Raw genomic sequence first — 21,180 nt, 5'->3', positions numbered from 1 at the left:
ACTATTTTTTAGAAACATTATTTTTTAAATCGAATTTTAATTCTTTTAAATTATTATTCATTTTTATTATTTAATTATTATATTAATATTTGTATTTACATTTTGTTTGCAATTTTTTATTATTATTTTTTTTTAAATAAATTAATAATGAAAACAAGCTAGTAGATCTGAAAAACGAAACAGATGTAGAATTTAAGTTCTGTTTTTATAGCGGACTCCCAATATACAGTATAAAGGGAAATTGAATACAACCATTGTTCAGACATGGTTAATGTGCTTTGTATGTGCAGGTTACAGAACAAAAAAATACACATTTAATTACCAGTATGCAAAGAAGTTGACTTTCCCCTTTTAGCTTAAATTCAGTTCTCTGAGTAGACGTAGTGAGTATGTATGATGGAGTTTTGTTAAGCTGGTGCATTTACTGTTCTCCTTGTGTTGTAACTTTAGAGGTGACATGGGAGGACCAGCAGAGGAAAGCTTCTGGTATGGCACAACCTGTAGTCTTCATTAGCCCTTAGAAGAGTAGACAAACCCTAGGGTGCTTCTAAGGGATCTAGATTTTCACTTTTCTGCTGTGTAGCTCCTCTCTTTTGCTGCTCTTCTTGCTGTGAAGTGTTGCATTATCTTTCGAGATGTGTAGCTACAGTTTTATGTGACACAACTACTAAAATACACAAAAGTGTGACGTGTGTTTTAGAACATAAACCTTGGCATAGTTAAAGTGGTATGGTATGTTGCCCTACAAGGTAGCGGTAAGAATTCCAAATAATATTAGCTAATGGTTTCATTTGGATGGTTCATTTCAATGGCATCACAAAGGAGGAGTACAATACCTACCATCACTCAATAGTGTCCATGCATGGCATTTTATATGGAAGTATATTAATGACAAATGTCTTTGAAACAAAAAAGCATGCTAAACTGCACTAACTGAAAAATAAGCGCATTGTATTAACGGTGCATGCATTTTTTGGGGATGCAATTTCATAAGGTTGTATATATAATCTGTGAATATTTCAATTGAAAACATTTTGCACAAAATTTCACCATTAAAAAATAATGCATATTCACATTCCAAAATTCAGTTACAATTTGTTTTTTAAGATTTCATCTTTGTTATTCAACAGGTAATATTCGGTCCATTACATTTTGCTTTTTTAAATTAATTTTGTAAGTTGCTTTGGATAAAAGCAAAATATAATGGACTGAATATAGTACCTGTTGAATAATAAAGATAAAATAAAAAAATATTTTGGGGGGAATTTTGGATGGTGAATATTTATTATTGCATTTTTTAATGATAAAATTTTGTGCGAAATGTTTTCAATTGAAATAAGCTTAAATATACAGTACAACCATATGAAATTGCATCCTCTAAAAAAAAATGCAAGCACTGTTAATTCAATGCGTTTATTTTTCAGTAAGTGCAATTCAATGTGCTTTTAATTTCAAAGACATTTGTCATTTAAATACTTCCAAAATTGTACGTTATTTTTTGTAGTGATTAAATATGTAATGAAATACTGCTTTTTATAACTATGATTTCGTTTAAGTTACATATATCTAATGTCCCGTTATTTATACTTCCAACATGTCACCCACCTCAGTTTTACTCCCAAACTAAGGTCTCACATTTGAGGGATTTCCAGTTTCACATTTTGAATCAATTTGACTGAATCATTAAAAAGAACTGATTCAAACGAACATTTCATTTGCAAACTGGAAATCAATATTGATGAGTTTTTGCAGTGAGAGGCAACTATACCAGTAATACATAATTCCAAGGCTGTCCTTTAGATATGAAATGCTTAAGTAAACTACGTTAAAGCTCACAGGCATAGCAGATGAGTGAGAAAATGTTTGAGGTAGTAGAAAGCTCACTTGATGAATAAATGCCCACATTGTTATTGATGCTGAGATGAACAGTTCTCAGTCTGTCATTTTGATACCATTAACTAAATGAAGACAACACTGTAGGATTCAGAGATACTGTTTTTTGTGCTGATAATATTGATTTCCAAATAAAGAAAACAAATTTTGCGTAACACTTTACCATTTGTTAACATTCGTTTTTGCATTAGGTATCATGAGCTAACAATGAACAATACATTTTTTACAGAATTTATTAATCTTTGTTAATGTTAGTTAATAAAAATACAATTGTTCATTGTTAGTTCATTGTTAGTTCATAGTGCATTAACTAATGTTAACATATACAACTTTTGATTTAAAAAATGTGTTAGTATATGTTTAAATTAACATGAACTAAGTATTGTTCCTTGTTAGTTCATGTTAACTAATGTAGTTAACTAATGTTAACAAATGGAACCTTATTGTAATTTGTTACCTAATATTGAGCTCAGTGTGACTACAGAAGAATGGAATAGGCGATATTTTTCAGTAAATTTACCGCAATGGCATTACAAGTAAAAACACATTGAAACTGGAGACTCCAGGGATTTTAGGAATGTCTATTAACCTTAAAATATGGGATAAAAGACTGATAATTTCTTAGTGTGAAACCTCTCTTTGTTTGTGCATCCGCCTCAAGCAGAAGCAGAGAAGAATTCAAAGGATACAAAATGTGAATCAATATAAACTACATTGAGCTGTGTTACACATTATTTTAGTGCTGCATCTAGAATGTAGTGGGGAAGATGGTGCATAAATGGTGACCTGTATATGTAGTGTGAGTTTGAGTTTTGCATTAATCTTTGCTTAGTACAGCACATATCTTGTGTTAATGCTGCTGATGTTTTTAAAGACTCTATTGTGTTGGATTTCTCTGTTCTCTTGATGTTTGTTTCAGCATGTTATGAAGTGATGAGTTTCTCTAAAATCTAAAACCTTGTGTGTGTTTGTGTGTCCATCATAACATTGTGTCATGCTTAAGTTTAAACTGTCTTGTTTTTCCTCTTATTTTATGTTTCGTTCTCACATCAGCAGTAGAAATTGTATCAGAGAATGGAGATGCAGGTCTGTATATAGAATGACTATGTGTAACAGAAACCCCTCTTCAGCAGAACCTCTAGGGGTCTTGTGTGTGTGTGTGTGTGTGTGTGTGTGTGTGTCTAAAGGGAGGGAATCTATATTTAAAGTGACAAAGTTTTGGTCCTACACAGCAGTATACTGTATATACAGTTCATAATATTAGGATGAGCTGCTTTGCCAAGGTAGTTTGGCATATCATATCGACATTTTACAATGGCTTTGAATGTGACTCATCCATTTAGATTGTAAAATTGGAACTCTCTGTTTTATGAAAGGGTGTACAACCTGGGGTTTCCTGTTGCTACAGAAAATTTGGACCAACTTTATATTAGTTGTATTTAAATATGATGTACTTAAGTTGTGATACAATGCACTTATTATGTACATACTGTATGTGTTGCATTGTACTTACATTTAAAGTACTTGCATTTAAATACATTTGTAGCTACACTGTTAACCTTACCCCAAATCCTAAACCTTACCCTGCCCTTAACCCTACCTCTAAACCTACCAACATGTTGTTACACAATAAAAAAAAACATTGAATTGTATGTATTTTAATGTTAGTACATAGTAGATAAAGACACCTAATATAAAATGGGATGGAATTTATTAATTGCATATAATGGAACCCACATTGAATGAATGATAAAAGCTCATTTACTCTGATTTTACCCTGGTTCATTTCCTTAAATGGTCGGTACACTGTTTAAAGAAATATTCGGGGTTCAATACAAGTTAAGCTCAATTGACAGCATTTGTGGAACTAAAGGAATGGGGCCAATTTTTGGAAGTTTTAAATGCAGAAATTTGATGCTTACAATTTTATAAAAGTCTTCTGTTATAACTTGTGTATTATTTGAACTGTTAAGTTGTTTATATCTTCATTAAGGATTTTATGATTTACAGCATTACTTTTTCATGGCAATGATGTTTTTAAAATTGGATATAAATTTACACAGAAAAAGTTAGTAAGCGATTTTATCACACTAAAATTATGTTAACACACATATTGTTTACGTATTGTCGCTATACTTTTGAAACAGTGAGTGTGCCTCAATGTAACCTAGATTTAAAGAAATGGAAGAACAAGTCGAAATATATTTTTGTGGTAATCAACATTATGCCACAAATGCTGTTGATTGAGCTGAACTTGAAATGAACTCAGAATATTCGTTTAATGGCATTTGTCTTCTTTGATATCTAGAGGTCCAAACACATACGTTTTTTAATTCGTCAAAGCGCTTCAGATTTTCAAGCCAATGAAATGTTTGGCCGTAGCCTATATTGACTTATTGACCTGTACCTTCTAAATGCAAAGTCCAAACTTAACTAAACTTGGTAAACTACATTTTTAGGATGCGTGCCAAATTTCGTCCAATTGTGTCCACAGGTGGCCCTTTAATAATAGCTGTTTCATCAAGGAAGTTGGAACCTGGCATGCATCTTCTTTGGTTTAAGTGCTTACACATTCTTAAAATATACGTTTTTGCTAATAATTACAGAACCATAAGTGCTAGAATATAAAATCTGTATTGTCACTATAACCCTCAGTGCCCCCAAATCATTTGGTCATGTGGATTTCCATTTTCGGAAGAAAACTTTTATTTTTTATTTTTTTTATCTACTTTTTCTAACTCATCTAGAGATGCTCCTGACAAAAAATTATCAAAAGCAATAGTATTCATTTAATCGTTCAGAAAATGTTGGATGTGGCCCATAATGACTAATTGGCCTTTATCTTGTGAATGCAGTATCCAAACTCAACAAAACTTGGTACACATGTACAACATGACATTCTGAGGGTACATGCCAGATTTACCTCAATTTATGAATCTAGGTGGCAATATAATTTAAGAAAAACCTAATTGTGCAACTGTGATCAAGCAAATTGAAATATGCCACCAAAACAATCCACAGCATCCACCTGAATTTTTCTTTTAAATTTGGCAACTTTGGTCATGGTCTCCTCCCATGTGCTTGGACCCGATGATCGCATCTTGTGGATGTATTTCTTTTTCTTTTGAATTATAAAGAAAAGTATATAATCCAACAATATAATCCAACAATAACAATTTCACTGACCTAAAAAAGTGAACACATCACTGAATACAAGAAATTTGAGGTAGGATTTTTCAGAAAGCTCTTGTAAACCATCCAAAATACTGAGTGTTGAGCTACAATTTCCTGATGTTGAACGAAGCTGATCATATAATTTTATTCTGCTTCAGAACTATTAAAGCGACAACAGTGTAAACATCAGTGAAAGGCGCCTGGTGTGTGTCGCTTAGGATTGTTTATTGGATGTAGGCCTGTATTTGTATTAATGAGCAGTATTTACACTATCAAGATCTATGGCAGTGTGTGCTGGATTTCACTGCATCTAAACCCTGTCTTGTCTTTCCACACAGGTACTCTGAAGGATCCATCTAGGGTATGTGCATTTTTCTTATTGTTTTCTTATTGAGTTTATTACTTGTTTTCCAATGGTTTCAGTCCTTCTACATTGTAGTAATTGTAATATCCTCAATATTGTGGAACAGAGGAGCTTTCTTTACAACAGCTTTTATGATGCTTGCTCGGAAGAAGAATGCTTACATACATTTGCACTGATACTGTGGAGAGAAGTCTTATTAATGTTGGTTAACCATTTTAGGCTATACTTTGAACAATTATATGAACATGTGGTAAGGCAGACGTTTGGTGTTTGTCACCAGTGAAGAGGGAGGAAATATTTGGCAGTAAGATGGAATGTTCTCTTCATGTTGACTTTTATGTTTAAAATACATCTATGTTGAGCAGAATTTTTGACCAATGAGATTTTGATTTGGGCGGACCTACAGTATGTTACAAATACAGCATGAAAAATTTAGAAGCCAACAAAATGTCTTATTACACGATGTTGTTGATAGTCATGGGTGGCTTGGACAAAAACACAGATTAACAAGGACGAGATAGGATTTATAATTGTTGCTTTATCCATTCGCACTTGGTTAGGACACTGTGTAAGTGCCATAACTTCAGAGGCTCTGTATAAAGTACTGGCAAGCTGTTTTTCGTGGTTACATAAACCATCAAGTATCTGTCAAGACCATTTTCTTGAGATGCTGCTGAAATGTACAATCACGACTGATGTTCTGCTTACTAGAGATGCAAGCACTGCCGTTATATAAGTCGCTGTACTCACACGGTAAAGGCATGCAGGTCCTGTATACCATAATTCTTGCATATGTCACATATCTTACCTGCAAGTTTGTCCTGTTTCCTCTTTTGTGCAATGACACAAGTTATATAAAAGCTGTTTGGGAAAGACTTGTCAGGTTTATTGTAATTTCTGAGAGCAGTTTGTATGTTCTGGACTGTGGCACTTTTGTTATTAGCTCTGTTCCTAAACTTAGTCAGCTGCCTACTTAGACAGCATTCTTTGGAACAAAGCTATTATGATAGCGGTAAGTAATCTGTTTGACGCAAGATCTAAAGGGATTATGAAATACATATTTTGAGTTTAGTTATTGTGACTTCGTTTTGGAAGCCGGTTTGTGAGACAATATTTTATTGTAATAATCTGCATAGTTTTTTGTTTGTTTTAGCAGCGTGGAATGGACAGTCTTTCCATGAGGTCATCGGACAGTGATGTAAGCGACGTGTCCGCTATGTCGAGTGCATCTCGGCTTAGCAGCACGAGCTACATGTCTGTCCAATCAGAAAGAGCGCGAGCCAACCGCAGGATCAGGTAGGCACACACTAAACCCATGATACCCATACATTCATTTTCAGCCATGGGCAAAACCCTCTGAGCACACTTTACTGAAGATCACTGTGTGCTTCTGGTGAGTTCAGGTTTGGCTCAGGCTGTTTACAATGTGAACTAAACCTCTGAACTCTTAACTGTGCCTAGAGTGTGTTTTCCAGTGGCTGAGATGACAACACATGGTCACATAGTGGGCTCAAAACATATTTGGACAATTAAGCCATACCTTAAAATGTATGAATGTCTATGTCTATTTGAAGACTCAAGTCTATAAAAATGTGGCAGCAGCTCATGTCTCGAGATCTTACGTCCTAAATTACCATAAACATGAATATACATCACTTTAATTTTTGGATTTTTTTATTTACTTAAACTTTCACCTAAGGTTAAATACTTTCATTCTGTTATTTTGTTGCTTACTAATGGTTTCCTTTCATTTTCATTGTCTGCATGTCCGGCGAGCTAATGGCTGCGTCTTTTCTCTCCTGCATGCCTTCTTTCATGATGTCATGGTATGGTTTATGTGTGTTTGTGTGTCTGCCTGTCCATGGGCATATCTGCGTATGTTCAGCCGTACGGAGGCCCTTAACAGTCAGAGCGAGGAGGGAACTGTGGTTCCGATAGAACAGTTGGAAGCAGTGACAGGAAGTGCTCTAGGGGCAGGACAGGAAGGAGGGGCGACTGAGGCTGCCGAGAACCCAGAGGAGGAAGTAGTGGAGGAAACTGAGAGGTTAGCAACAGAGAACAGCATCACATAAACCTGGCTAGTGTCCTCCATCTAGAGTCCATCGCCTAGTGTCTTCCAACTAGTGTCCTCCAGCTAAAGTTCATCGCCTAGTGTCCTCCAACTAGTGTCCTCCAGCTATAGTCCATCACTTGGGTGTCCTCCAACTAGTGTCCTTCAGCTTGAGTCCATCACCTAGTGTCCTCCAACTAGTGTCCTCCAGCTAAAGTCCATCACTTTGTTGTCCTCCAAATAATGTCCTCTACTTTGTGTCCTCCAACTAGTGTCCTCCAGCTAGAGTCTATCACCAAGTGTGCCCAACAGGTGTGCCCTCTAGCTGGTGTCTTTTAACTTATGTCCTCTAGCTAGTGTCCTCCAGCTAGAGTCCATTGCCTAGTATCCTCTAGCTAGTTCATGTGAAATTATTATTATTATTATTATTATTATAAAACAGTACCATATTCATGTAATATTTTCTAAACCAGCATGTGGAATAACTTTGAAGACTTTAATTATAACTGCAGGATTTTATTGTAACTATGCAGGGCAGAACCTTTCATTTTGTTGGTACACTGAAGGAAGACATGAAGGAAGAGAAATGCTCTCATCCACTCTTCTGTCCACAAAAAAACTCCAAAGTGTTATGAGGTCACTTTAGATTACTTTAGATAAGCCAAGCATATTTGGAATTACACAAATGTGAAATTAGTGAATCTAGAGCACTGTAAATTGAACACGCTCAGCTCATTAGCCTCACATGTGCTTTGAATATGTGTAATACACTACAGGCAACAGAGCTACGCATACACAGTTGGCACATCAAGCAGCATTTGCAGACTATTTATGTATTTTATTTAATCTCAGCCTTTGCAGTTTGATAATCATACTACGTCATATGGTGATTTCGATTTAATTTCGATTAATTTTTCCGCCCTACATTTTAAATGTAGTCTTTGCCAGTGGTTTTATGGCTCCAGTTCATTATGGAGGTGGTGTAGTGGACTAAAGCACTGACCTGATAAGCGGAAGGTTGTTGGTTCAATCCCCACAGTCACCACCATTGTGTCCTTGAGCAAGGCACTTAACTCCAGGTTGCTCCAGGGGGATTGTCCCTGTAATCAGGGCACTGTAAGTCGCTTTGGATAAAAGTGTCTGCCAAATGCATAAATGTAAATGGTTTATCAGTGTAGTCATTGTATAGCTTCTGTTCATTAGCATGAATCTAGTTCATATAAACAGAGAAGAGTCAGAGAGTCTGCAGTCTCTCCGAGACAGAGTTTTGACTATCAATATAAAGTCTAAAGGTTTAGGTTTAAGATTTAGGGTAGGGAGGTAGGTTTTGTTGATTTAAAGCTCAATAGGACATTAGCCTTAAAAACCTTATCTGTTTGGGAGAAAATTAAACTCGCTTTTAGCACCACACAGTGGGCATTTCACCTCGGAACTGCTGTGAAACATGTAAGGAACCATGTAATGTCATTCTGCAAAAATGTCTCAACAGTCACATTATTTTCATGAGATCAGGCTGCAAAAATTGACTTTCTGATTGGATTTGCTGTCTGATACATAACTTCTGCAAAAGGAAAGGAAGTCAAGTTGACAAGCTTTAACTGAGCGCTTGGAAAAACTAAAACTAAAATCACTTATTTATAAGTATATATTCAGATTTACAACTCTATATTCAAATGTACAACTGTATATTGAGACTTTATTGAGACAATATTTTCAGGATTTATAATTATACATTTTTATTTACTATTATTTGCAGATTTATAACTATATATTCAGGATTTACATTTATTTATTCAGATTTACAACTATATATTCAGATTTTACATTTATTTATTCAGATATTCAGATTTATAACTATATATTCCGATTAACAACTGTACCTGTATATTGAGACTTTAAAACAATATTTTCAGGATCAATAATTGTATATTCAGATTTATAACTATATGTGACATATTCCTGCTTCATGCCATGGTGAATTTCACTTTGTGACTGCCTTAGTCTCTGTAAAAATATATTCAGATTTACAACTACATACTGTATATACAGAGTTATATTTATATATTCAGGATTTGTCCCTATATTAAAAATACTATTATATTTTAGTTATTCCAAGTTATACCAAGTTATATTTTAAAATATAACTATTTTAAAAATACAGTGTACATTTGATCTAGAACAGAGGGTCCAGTCAGTCATTCTGTACTGTCAGAGCTACAGCGTTTAATGTCAGATAATCATACATTTTCTTCCGATAGTAATTTGGTATGGTAAAAGGAAACCTGCCTGCACAGATAATAATTATTTCCACCTATAAACGTTCCATTCATTAAAAAACTAAAGCCAAAGTAATATCTTGTGTAAATCAGAGTGGATGAAATCTCATGTTAGTAGCCTAAAGCCATCATTTCATACTCTCAGAATAGTGTGCTTGAGTATGATGAGTCACCGGCTCATTATTTTCTGCTAGTTTGACTCAAGAGCTTATCTTATGTTACCAAAGTAGGTCATTATATAAGCGTGTATTTCAGTGGATGAATACTTCATTTAACATTCCCTCCACACACTTGACCTTTCTAAAAGCCATGCTAATAATAATAATCTAACAAAATTAAATTAATGCTCAGAGATTCTCTCTAATCTCGAACAATCTTTTTTCTCCACATGCTCATGCTCATGTGCAGTGGCAGGTGAACTTAAAATAGAAACAGCAATACAATCTCTATAACTCAGCTCAAAGAGAAGACATAACAGTTTAATGATAAGAGAGCTGTAGTGAACACCCTTGAACCTAAATGAAGTTGCAATTCACTTTCACTCCAGTTTGAACAGAGAAAAACAAGAAATTGTTCCACAATACAGGCAGTATACATGACCAATTGCTACACATTGTGCCTAGTGGCTTCTGTATGTTATTCCGTAGAAATAACCACCATATGGAGTGGTTCAGATAGCTGCTGGTCACTGTTGATGCTCTGTGGCTTTCTGTACAGTTTCCTGTAGATGTTATTCCACTGTGACTGTCTTTCACCTTTGACCCTGCTTCTAAATCCTGTAGCTAAAGCCTGTCCCTTCCTCTCTCCACTGTCTTCATGTCCCTTTCCTCTCCTTCCTTTATCCTGTATCACCTCTACCTAACATGGCTGACAGTGAGTTTACATCTAAAATGAAACATAGGGCTCAGACGGCCACACCTGGCTCCAACATCACCAAGAGCTCCAGTGTGGGCGGAGACATGTGCTCGCTGGGCCGGAACGACGATGAGGACGATGACAAGAAGAGGCGGTCCAGTTTCGGGGCAAAGATGGCGGCAATGGTAGGACTTGGGAAGAAAAGCCAAAGTACATCCCAGCTGGACCCGGAGGGTAAGTGCATTGTGACTTTGTGGTTTCATAAGCAAGCAATGAGTTACTTTGAGATACTACTGCTGAACCCAGTTTAAATTAAAGGACTCGTCCTTTTTTCAAATCTAAGCAGGTTTAGGACTGTGGTTGGGTGTTGAATAAGAAATTCCAACAGTTATATTAAAGCAAGGATGGATTGTGGTCCGACATGGCCCTGCGGTGCCAGCTTCTTTGGAGACCCCCCTTTTGCCTGCCCTGCCCGCCCACATCTCCCACCTCTAACACAACCCATTTTCACAATTTAAGAAAAATTATGTTTTCTTTTAATTACTTTTTTATTGCAACCCAAATTCAACTTCAAGAGGCACTCGCAACCCATGATACAGTACTTCCGTAACGTGAAACGGGCTAAAAATGTACGGTGGGGCTTAGGGCTAGGGTAAAAATATAGATTTTCTGATAAATCCAATCTTCATTTGAACAATCCCGATATATATTCTTAAAATCCTAAGATTTATTTTTAAATCGCATATGTGATCAAATTTTACGATATGCAACTAAAAATGTCTATGATTATCCACTGGCCGGTAGATTTACAGATGTTACCCACCAGTGATTGAGTAGTATAGTGACGAAGTTCAGCACAGAGAACCTTTTACTGTGTTTAGAGTAAAAGTTTGGTTTAACTCGTTCTGTGTGTCCAAAGACGAGATTCACACCATCCATTTGTCATTAAATAATGTCTTATCTGTTCTTTACTGTCAGTTATTCTTCAAAAACAACAAAAAAATTTACATTTAATTCGAATCACACATAGCACGGATGAGGTTTGACTCCACTCTCATTAATGTGCGCTCAATATATAAATATACAGTATATATATACTGTATATATACAGTATATTAGGGGTGGGATGATTCGCTCTGACAGCGATTCAATTACGATTCTCTACCTAACGATTACGATGCATCTGAAATCTGAAACTAGTAATTACAGATGAAATGTCACGTGCAGGCAGATACGATCCAGGTTTTAATCGAGCAGGCTCATCAGGGTCATAGAATGAAAAACTGTCTATTAGTAGCATGTGAAGGTGGTAACACAGGATGTGGTATTCATTTTGGGATAGGGAAAGAGGCAATCGGCAGCTACACGGAGACGCCTCCGATTGTCAAGCTCATTCACGAGAATTCAGTCGCATTTTCATGCAGGACTGTGTGCGGCACACACTGCGAAAGATAAAAAAAATGTTTTAACTTAAACTCTCATCCTACACAATGTTAATCTGCCGGTAGACTGTGGTTATCCGCTTTCTAGAGGTGGGCGATATGACCAAAATCTTATATCACAATATGAGTAATTTTATATCACGATAACGATATATATCACGATATAGTAAATTTTTTTGGAACATTTTTAATATATGAAATAACCATATTGTACTGCCTATTTTTGGATAATCCAGTCAGTGAATTATATACTTCCAAATACTTATATAATTTTCTCTTTATTTGGAACTTGACAACAGTCCAAGTAAAAAAATAAAACTACAACACTCAACTTGGATTTAAATCATTCTTGCCATAATGCAAAATTTCACATTATGCCACATTTCAGTCTGATATGTTGTTGACCAATATTATTATTATTATTATTATAAACTTTCCTCAAGAAACTCAACATCTTCCCAAAGCAGTGCAACAAAGAAAAATATACATAAGTACCAACCAAAAAAATCAAATGAAAATAAACACTTGCAGAAAACATCCAAAATTATGTAAGCACTTGGTGTTCATATTTATTAAAAAATACATATGACCGAATTAATACATTTACATTACATTTATTCATTTAGGAATCGCTTTTATCAAAAGTGCATCTTTTGGCATCCACAATATTGTTTGGTGTGCTTCATTTGAGGAGGTAAAACAGATTGCTTGTATTACGAATGATTATCGTTATGCAACACAGTTTGTAGGTTACATTATTCTGCTCTGTGTTGTCTTTTGTGAACCTACATCACAGATGTCACACCTGTTTTAATAACAAGCTCCTCTTCATTTTCTTGACTTGTTTGGGAGTCGTCCCATTCTGTGGAGATGATTTTTCAGGGTTTTTTCCTAAGTCAAAAATGATTGAGTAGCGTGAGTGATCCCGTACTGAACTCTCATGTATATCAGGAAGCCTGCTGAACTAACAAGTGCATGTGCTCCAGATGCACGTGTCAGATGAGAAGCATATTAAGTGCTTATGAAGCACCAAACTTGAGATGAATGTAATTGAATTAGCTTTGGTGGCCGGCAATTTTTTTTTTAATGCCATAAAAACTCAGTTCATGTTTCTTATATTCTCTCAGTCTCACATGAAGCCTGGCCCACTGATAGATAAGCCCATGCTGCAATACAGTATATATTGTATAATTAAAACAGCTACTGTAACTCAGATAACCCCTCTGTACAATTGTAGTGAGCAAAATAGCATCTCAGAATGCACAACACGTCGAACCCTGAGGAGGATGGGCTACAACAGCAGAAGACCATGTTGGGTTCCACTTCTGTCAGCCAAGAACAGGAAACTGAGGATGCAGTGGTCACAGGCTCACCAAAACTGGACAGTTAAAGACTGGAAAAACATAGCCTGGTCTGATGAATCTGGATTTCTGCTGAGGTACACAAATGTTAGGCCCACTGCAGCCTCCGTTTTCTGTTCTTGGCTGACAGAAGTGGAACCCAACATGATCTTCTGCTGTTGTAACCGATTCGCCTCAAGGTTCGACGTGTTGTGCATTCTGAGATGCTGTTCTGCTCACTACAATTGTACAGAGTGGTTATCTGAGTTACCGTAGCCTTTCAGTGTGGCCATCATCTGTTGACCTCTCTCATCAACAGACGTTTCCGTCCGCAGAACTGCTGCTCATTTTTTAAATTTTTTCCCCATTCTGATGGTTGATGTGAACATTAATTGAACTCCTGACTGGTATCTGCATGATTTTATGCATTACACTGTTGCCACATGATTCGCTGATTAGATAATCACATGAATAAGTAGATGTACAGTGTATATACAATATAATGGGCAATATGAAAAATGAAAGCTAAAATAAAATGTGTACAATTTATATTTTCGTAATGTACCAAGTTAAATGGTCCCCTTTACAATTAATAGTATTAGATGAGAGAGATTTTCTTTCATATGTTAGCAAAATGGACATTATAACTGAAATATACCCAAATGAATTGGAATTGAATCTGAATGGAATCAACTTGAGAGATAGTGAATCAGAATTGAATTGGGAAAACTGTTTCATTACCCAACCCTAGTGGGAATGGATCGTGATTGGATCATAAAAGTGGGCATTCCATACCAGAGCCAAGCCGGACCTGAATGTTAGTTTGTTAAAATAATACCATAATAGTTCATTTGGCTGTTGGTTAACAACTAATAGCTTGCACGACTATTAGAGATGTCAGGCCCTGTCCATAATCTGTCCTTGTATATGAGCATGGACAATGGTTTTGTGTATAACTCAAAGTTACTCAACATTTCAGTAATGGTCCTTCAGAGGCTTTCAGTTCATAAATGGGCATTTAATCCACTTTTTATATTCTTTTGCACTTGATGATAGTATCTTGGTAAAAGCTGACAATGATCTTCAGACTATATGCACTCACATGGACTTGCAAGTCTGTTTACCTTTTTTGAGGTTTAGTTTTTCTGTAGTTCACGTTCCACATTACACTTGTATATTTTCGCCATGCATTTATTTACAACGAATGAGGCTTTATGATTGATAAAACGTTTTGCCAGTGACCTAAATAAGAGATAATGTGAAGAGCTTGTTTTGAATACTACTATTTTCAAGAGTGGAACATTCAGTTTCAGATGTAAATTGAAGTCATTCAATCAATATGCATCGATTCAACCAGTAAAAACAGACCAATTGTATACTATGTGATTCTTCTATTTCTGGCAGTGTGGTTTAGTCTGTTAGTGTGTTGTGATTTAAATACGGCATTTATTAGCACAATGGCTTTTCAAAGCTGAACCTCTCACATGTGCTTTAGACTGATGTGGAGGAGTTGTAAATGTTTTTCTAGGTCACAGAGTGTTTGTTATTGTTGAAATAAAAGGTGTCTGGCCAGTTCAAGGTCTGCACATGTTAATATTCAGACTATGACACAGCAGCTACTCTTATGGAGGATAAACCATCTTGGACTCTGTTAAGTTATAAACCAACAAAACTTTGGTTTGTGGTACTGTTTGTGGTACAGACAACTTCTAGCTCAACTTCTGCAATCAGACTTATGATTTTTACCTGCTGGGTTAAAAAGACTCCCAGAGTATCCATAAGGGACCAGAAAATCATATGGGTGGGCTCTTTTTACTTTGTCCAGTAAGAACCAATCACTCACAACATCCTAGCAGTCACCTAGCAACCCTTTCGCAACACCCTAGTAACCACATAGCAACACAAAACTCCACTCTAAACACCTTAGCAACTCTGAAGCAATGTTCTGGCAACCACCGACAACACCCTAGCCCTAATCTAGTTATTGCTCACAACACCCTAGCAACTGCATAGCACATGCTAACATCAGTCCACACATCTTAGTAACTATGTAGTGATGTTCTGGCAACCACCCACAACATCCTAGCAATCACCTAGCAACCGCTCACAATACCCTAGCAACTACAATGCAACACATTAAACTACACTCGGCACACCTTAGCAAATGTGTAGCAACGTTCTTGCAACCACCCAGAACACCCTAGCAATCACCTAGCAACAGTTCACAACACTCTAGTAACCACATAGTAACACATACACCACTCTGCACACCTTAGAAACTGTGTAGTAATGTTTTGGAAATCACATTTACAAATTGACGCAAATTTGCCACTCGTTATTTTCAAATGCAAATGAGCTTTTGATTCACCGCAAATGTTTGCCAGAAGTTCGCAACTCTTCGCCGGTAATGGTGAACCTCCGGCAAACCTTCGGCAACAATGGACAATTTGATGCAACTTTGCTGCAAAGCTCATTTGCATGTGAAAATTATCATAATATATAATTATGCAAGATACCCCTCCACACACCTTAGAAACTGCTTAGCAACGTTCTCACAACCACCCACAACACCCAAGCAATCACCTAGCAACAGCCCACAACACCCTAATAACCACATAGCAACAGATTAAACACCACTCTACACACATTAGAAACTGCATAGCAATGTTTTGGCAATCACCTACAACACCCTAGCAGTCACCTAGCAACAGCTCAGAACACTCTAGTAACCACATAGCAACACATTAAACACCACTCTACACACCTTAGAAGCTGCGTAGCAACGTTTTGGAAATCACCTACAACACCCTAGCAGTCACCTAGCAACACCCACAGCACCCTAGCAACCACATAGCAACCACCCACAACTCCCAAGCAACCACATAGCAACATGCTAGACACCACTCCACACACATTAGCAACCGCGTAGCAATGTTCTGGCAACAGATCAAAATTTTTTTTACTATAAATTCTCCTTCCTGCTCAGTCAATCTCCACTAACTTTCACTTTCACATTCTTCTTCTTTTGTTTTTGGTGATTCTCATTCTTCATGCCAATGCCCCCTACTGGGCAGGGAGAAGAATTTCTAGCAAAAATGGACTTACACACACACCTCTCATTATCACTTCTGAAGATATGGATTTAACCACTGGAGTTGTATGGATTACTTTCATGCTGCCTTTACGTTCTTTTTGGAGCGTCAAAATTTTGGCACCCATTCACTTGCATTGTATGGACCCACAGAGCTGAAATATTCTTCTAAAAATCTTAATTTGTTTTCTGCAGAAGAATGAAAGCTATACATAATGGATGGCATGAGGGTGAGTAAATGATGAGATAATTTCAGTTTTGGGTTAACTATCCCTTTAAGTTTTGGAAGGAAGAGTTGATGTTGTACAGTAATATTTTTGCCCTATGTCTCCTTAAAGGTGAAATGATTTTTGTAAATCCAGTGGTCAAATGCTGAGTGAGACCACTCATCTTCAGTGTAATTATAGCCACCTGGCTAGTATCAGGTCTGTGTGTGCAATTCCACATCCCTCCCCCTCTCTTCTGAAGACACTTGAAGTCTTACCAAACATTTATCAGCAGTAGGCTGATTTACAAATGTAAAAAAAAAAAAAGAATTAGGGGAATCAATAAATTATAATCAATTTACTGCCATTGCCTGATTAATATGTAATCATGTAATCCATACAAAAATGACTGTAATCTGATTACTAACATTTTAAAATGTAATGTGATCGGATTACAACAAACATTTTGTAATTTGATTACGTAATCCAGATTCCATGTAATCTGTTATTACACAGCACTGATTACAGTACAAGAACATTTTAATGAAAGTTTATGTATATTGGCTTAGTTATTAGATCTAGCCTTTTCGATTTCGACTTGTCTCTCATTGTGTATAAACAAACAAGGAAAGAACTCTAATGATAATAATAATATTGATTGAATAATAGTAATGATTGACTCTGGATTACTGAATAACTGAAAATGAATGCACACCTGAAGTGGGAATGCAGCCATTACACCTGTCTATATAATATAATTACATGTCTATATGATGTGTTTATCGGTAATCAAGGTTAGGTTTTAGGTTTACATCATAATTTTCTTTTGGTTTTTTTGGTTTTTTTGTAGAACTACTTCTTTATGCCAAAGATTACGTATCTGCAACTGTTATTAGTTCAGAAAAAAAAGTGGTGAAGGAATATGTAACTGTAATGTGGTTTACAAATCTGGAACTACTTCACAGCCATGCAGTTGTAGGTAATAGTGGTATTCTGTTGAACTTGGGGGCAAGTTGTGAAGGGGCATTTGTGGCTCAGACTGTACCTCACCGCTGCAATGGCATGTATCACTGCTGAAAATAACAGCTGGATGTGGTGCTGCTGTCAAAGATGTCCATCGAGCACATGTCTACATAGACACAAAACAGTTCTGTGTGAACGGACCCTTGTGCTGTGAGATGCAGATCAAAGAGCAAGATGCAACAACCAAAGACCTCCACCTAAAGGGGCGATCACACTAGGCTTTGAGCACGCAAACATTTTTCGTACAAACGCAAGGGACCAGGATATGATGTCACGTGGGAGAATTTCTGGTGTAATTAAAATAATACCTCACTAATTACAAATAACATTATATTAAAAATTTTAAAATATATTGTCTGCTCACTTTCCTGCAACAATAAAACACGCAGCTTTGAAATATGTATTCTTTGTATTGAGCCTAGAGGTCAGCATATGACGTTTTGATCTTCTATTGATCGTGCGTTCTCTCATTAAATGAATTCATAGTTCAGAGTTCACCAATCTTGAACTTTGGTACGCAGCGTTGTACGAAATTTCTTTGCATGAGGTTGCGTTTTCGGTCTCCCACATTTGGATGAATTTTAATGGGAGTGAATGAGCGCAAAGTGTAGGGTGACCGCCCCTTGAGTCATCGTCAGTGCTTGGCACACATCTAAAATTCGAATGCACAGTTTTTGAATTCGATTGTAATGTAGTGAAAATCATCCTGGCACCAACTGAAATGAACTGGGCCTCACACAAGACTTTTGATCACACTTCACTTAAGGTGTATGTGTTTGTGATTATTAATATCAGATGGCCCCTCCCTCCATACTTGGGGCACCAGCTGAGGAGTTTCACCTTAACATTATAAAAATATGATCCAAATGGACCATTCAATAAGTTTAAAATATGTAAATTGGAGGGAGCTGGTCATCTGAATAATCTGAAGGATTCGAGAGCAGCCTAACCCTTTAGAGCTCTTCTGTATCATCAACACAAGGAACACAGTTGTAATAATATGAGTTTTATTTACAAAAAGATAAACAAGAATAACTAACATAACCTAAAAAATTTTACTAATATGCAAAAAGATAAAATAAATGAAAAGGTACATAAAATGCATAGGATGGAAAGATGTAAGCGGTTGAACTAGATGTAGCAATGGCAACATATGACTATTATCTTATGAAAGATAAATTGTTGTTTCTCTGTTAATTAATAAGGTGAAAACCTTATTCCTAATTAAACAAGTAACGCAAAGATTATTTGCTAGACATTTGATACACAGGTTATGCAATCTATAGAACATTAGAAAATCATAAACTGATAGTATACACTAATGCCTAAGGTCTCTGGAAAGAGGTTTAGTAATGATATTTACATTCTCCTTGATCGATCAATGAGTTCAGTGATGGCAATGTCTTCCACTGGGCTCAGGGCCACATTACAGTGGGTAAGGAGCTGGATTCCGTTTTAACAGCCATGGACACAAAGGAGCTGAGGAATGCTGATCTCCTGGTAGCACCGAGAGGGTTCTTGCAATCTGGAACACACAGATATACAGCCCTTATGTTGGTTCAAGATTCATCATCTGGAACATGCAGATGCACAGAACTTGAAGAGAAGGTTTGCTCGCCAGAGCTAAACCTTGTTGCTGTAGTTTTCTCCCTGGTATAGGGATTCCAAACTTGCCGTTGCAATAGTCTCTTGTAGTAAAACTTGGTACTTGGTCAGTCTTCTACTGTCTCTCGGATGGACACTGAGAATGTTGGGTGATCTGTTATTCTCTCTCTCAATGATGCAGAGACTTAGCATGTTGGATGGTTTGGATGGTTTGGATGTGGCAGTTCAAGATAGAGAGAGCCACACGCAGCTGCCGTGTGGCTCTATCTCTCTTGAACTGCCGCACCCGGCTCATCTTTATCCCTCTCCTCGGCTGATTAGCCCGATTGGGGGCCAGGCATGCGCACTCATGGCCTGGCCTCACCCTCCTCCTCATCACAAGTACATAGTAAGAACAATGTCTTTAAAGTTTTATCTATGTATTGTTCCCTTTCCAAACCTCTTAAAAAATACTCTTGGCATTTTTCTGAAGATATAGAGACCAAACATGATATTGAAAGGTTACATATTACGCATGCATTCATTTATACCACCATAGTTCAGTTTGTGTAAACTATTGTGCTAATTGAACAACTGCAGTTTACATAAACAGTTCTGTGAACAAACATGGAGTGGATGTGTTGCAGTTGGTGTCCATGTTATGAATGAAAGTGTGTGTGTTTGTGGCTTCTTTGTTTCAGCTTTTGCCACATAGTAAGTTAATGCTGCTTCGAGAGGTCTTGAAGAATATTTATGGTCTTTATCTCAACACTGGTCTTGGGGCAAACCTTAGGATGGGGGGTTTGAGAGGTTGCTAAGAAACCACTCATGGACCAATGAGAAGTCCAGGGCCTTACTTTCTGAAGTATCTGGTAGTTGTCCTAGCAGCTTATCTGATGGTTGTACTTGGCATTTGTTTGTGTTGGTCCTGCCACGATCCAATCAAAATGGAGCCACTCTTCTTTCCGTTGACAGTTAGGGAGGGGCTCTGCCATAAACTGGCTCATGGAATGTCATCTGGTCCAATTGTTCACCACAGTACATTTTTATTTTATATTAGAATAATATTAGAATTTTGAATTTTAATTTGCCATTCTAAAAGCCTTGTCTGTCAACCAATCACAATCAAGAATTCAACAATGCTGCGGTTTTGTTAACAGGAATGCACTTGAAATGGAAGCGTAGTAGAAAAGCTGGCAGCACTGTGAATACATGTTCAAAATATGCAAATTTCACACTTTTTTGAAAGTATAACCATACCACTTAGCATCGCTTACTAACTGTGTCTGAGCAAAGTTATATTCAATCTTTCAACTCATGTTACGACTAACAAAAAAATTAAACCCTGTTTGTCTTTTCAAACACATGATAAGTTTATCTTATACACATACACTCACTTACACTTTATTAGGAACACCTGTACACCTACATATTCATGCAATTATATAATCAGCCAATCGTGTGACAGCAGTGCAGTGCATCAAATCATGCGGATACGGGTTAGCAGCTTCAGTTAATGTTCACATCAACCATCAGAATGGGGAAAAAATGTGATTTCAGTGATTTCGACTGTGGCATGATTGTTGGTGCCAGATGGGCTGGTTTGAGTATTTCTGTAACTGCTGATCTCCTGGGATTTTCATGCACAACAGTCTCTAGAGTTTACTCAGAATGGTGCCAAAAACAAAGAACGGACGGAAATGCCTTGTTGATGAGAGAGGTCAACGGAGAATGGCCAGACTGGTTCGAGCTGTCAGAAAGTCTACGGTAACTCAGATAACCACTCTGTACAATTGTAGTGAGCAGAATAGCATCTCAGAATGCACAACACACTGAACCTTGAGGCAGATGGGCTACAACAGCAGAAGACCATGTCGAGGAC

General features: G+C 36.8%; 1 protein-coding gene across 4 annotated transcripts in view; it reads left to right on the top strand.

The window, feature by feature from the left end:
* Nucleotides 1–21,180, top strand: part of rims2b (regulating synaptic membrane exocytosis 2b) — a 217,071-nt gene that overhangs the window by 170,928 nt on the left and 24,963 nt on the right. The window contains exons 3-8 of one of the 4 annotated variants that reach the window (XM_051670286.1): nucleotides 451–486; nucleotides 2,947–2,979; nucleotides 5,406–5,428; nucleotides 6,588–6,727; nucleotides 7,317–7,475; nucleotides 10,659–10,846. In XM_051670286.1, the coding sequence (XP_051526246.1) occupies nucleotides 451–486; nucleotides 2,947–2,979; nucleotides 5,406–5,428; nucleotides 6,588–6,727; nucleotides 7,317–7,475; nucleotides 10,659–10,846 (579 nt within the window). Of the gene's footprint in view, nucleotides 1–450; nucleotides 487–2,946; nucleotides 2,980–5,405; nucleotides 5,429–6,584; nucleotides 6,728–7,316; nucleotides 7,476–7,753; nucleotides 7,794–10,658; nucleotides 10,847–21,180 lie in introns of those variants that run through there. The other 3 variants (XM_051670285.1, XM_051670284.1, XM_051670289.1) reach the window with 3 other exon arrangements.

This window comes from Myxocyprinus asiaticus, chromosome 34 (assembly GCF_019703515.2).
Source record: "Myxocyprinus asiaticus isolate MX2 ecotype Aquarium Trade chromosome 34, UBuf_Myxa_2, whole genome shotgun sequence".
In the NCBI taxonomy this organism is placed as follows: Eukaryota; Metazoa; Chordata; class Actinopteri; order Cypriniformes; family Catostomidae; genus Myxocyprinus; species Myxocyprinus asiaticus.
This window is presented reverse-complemented; position numbering and strand designations above follow the sequence as displayed.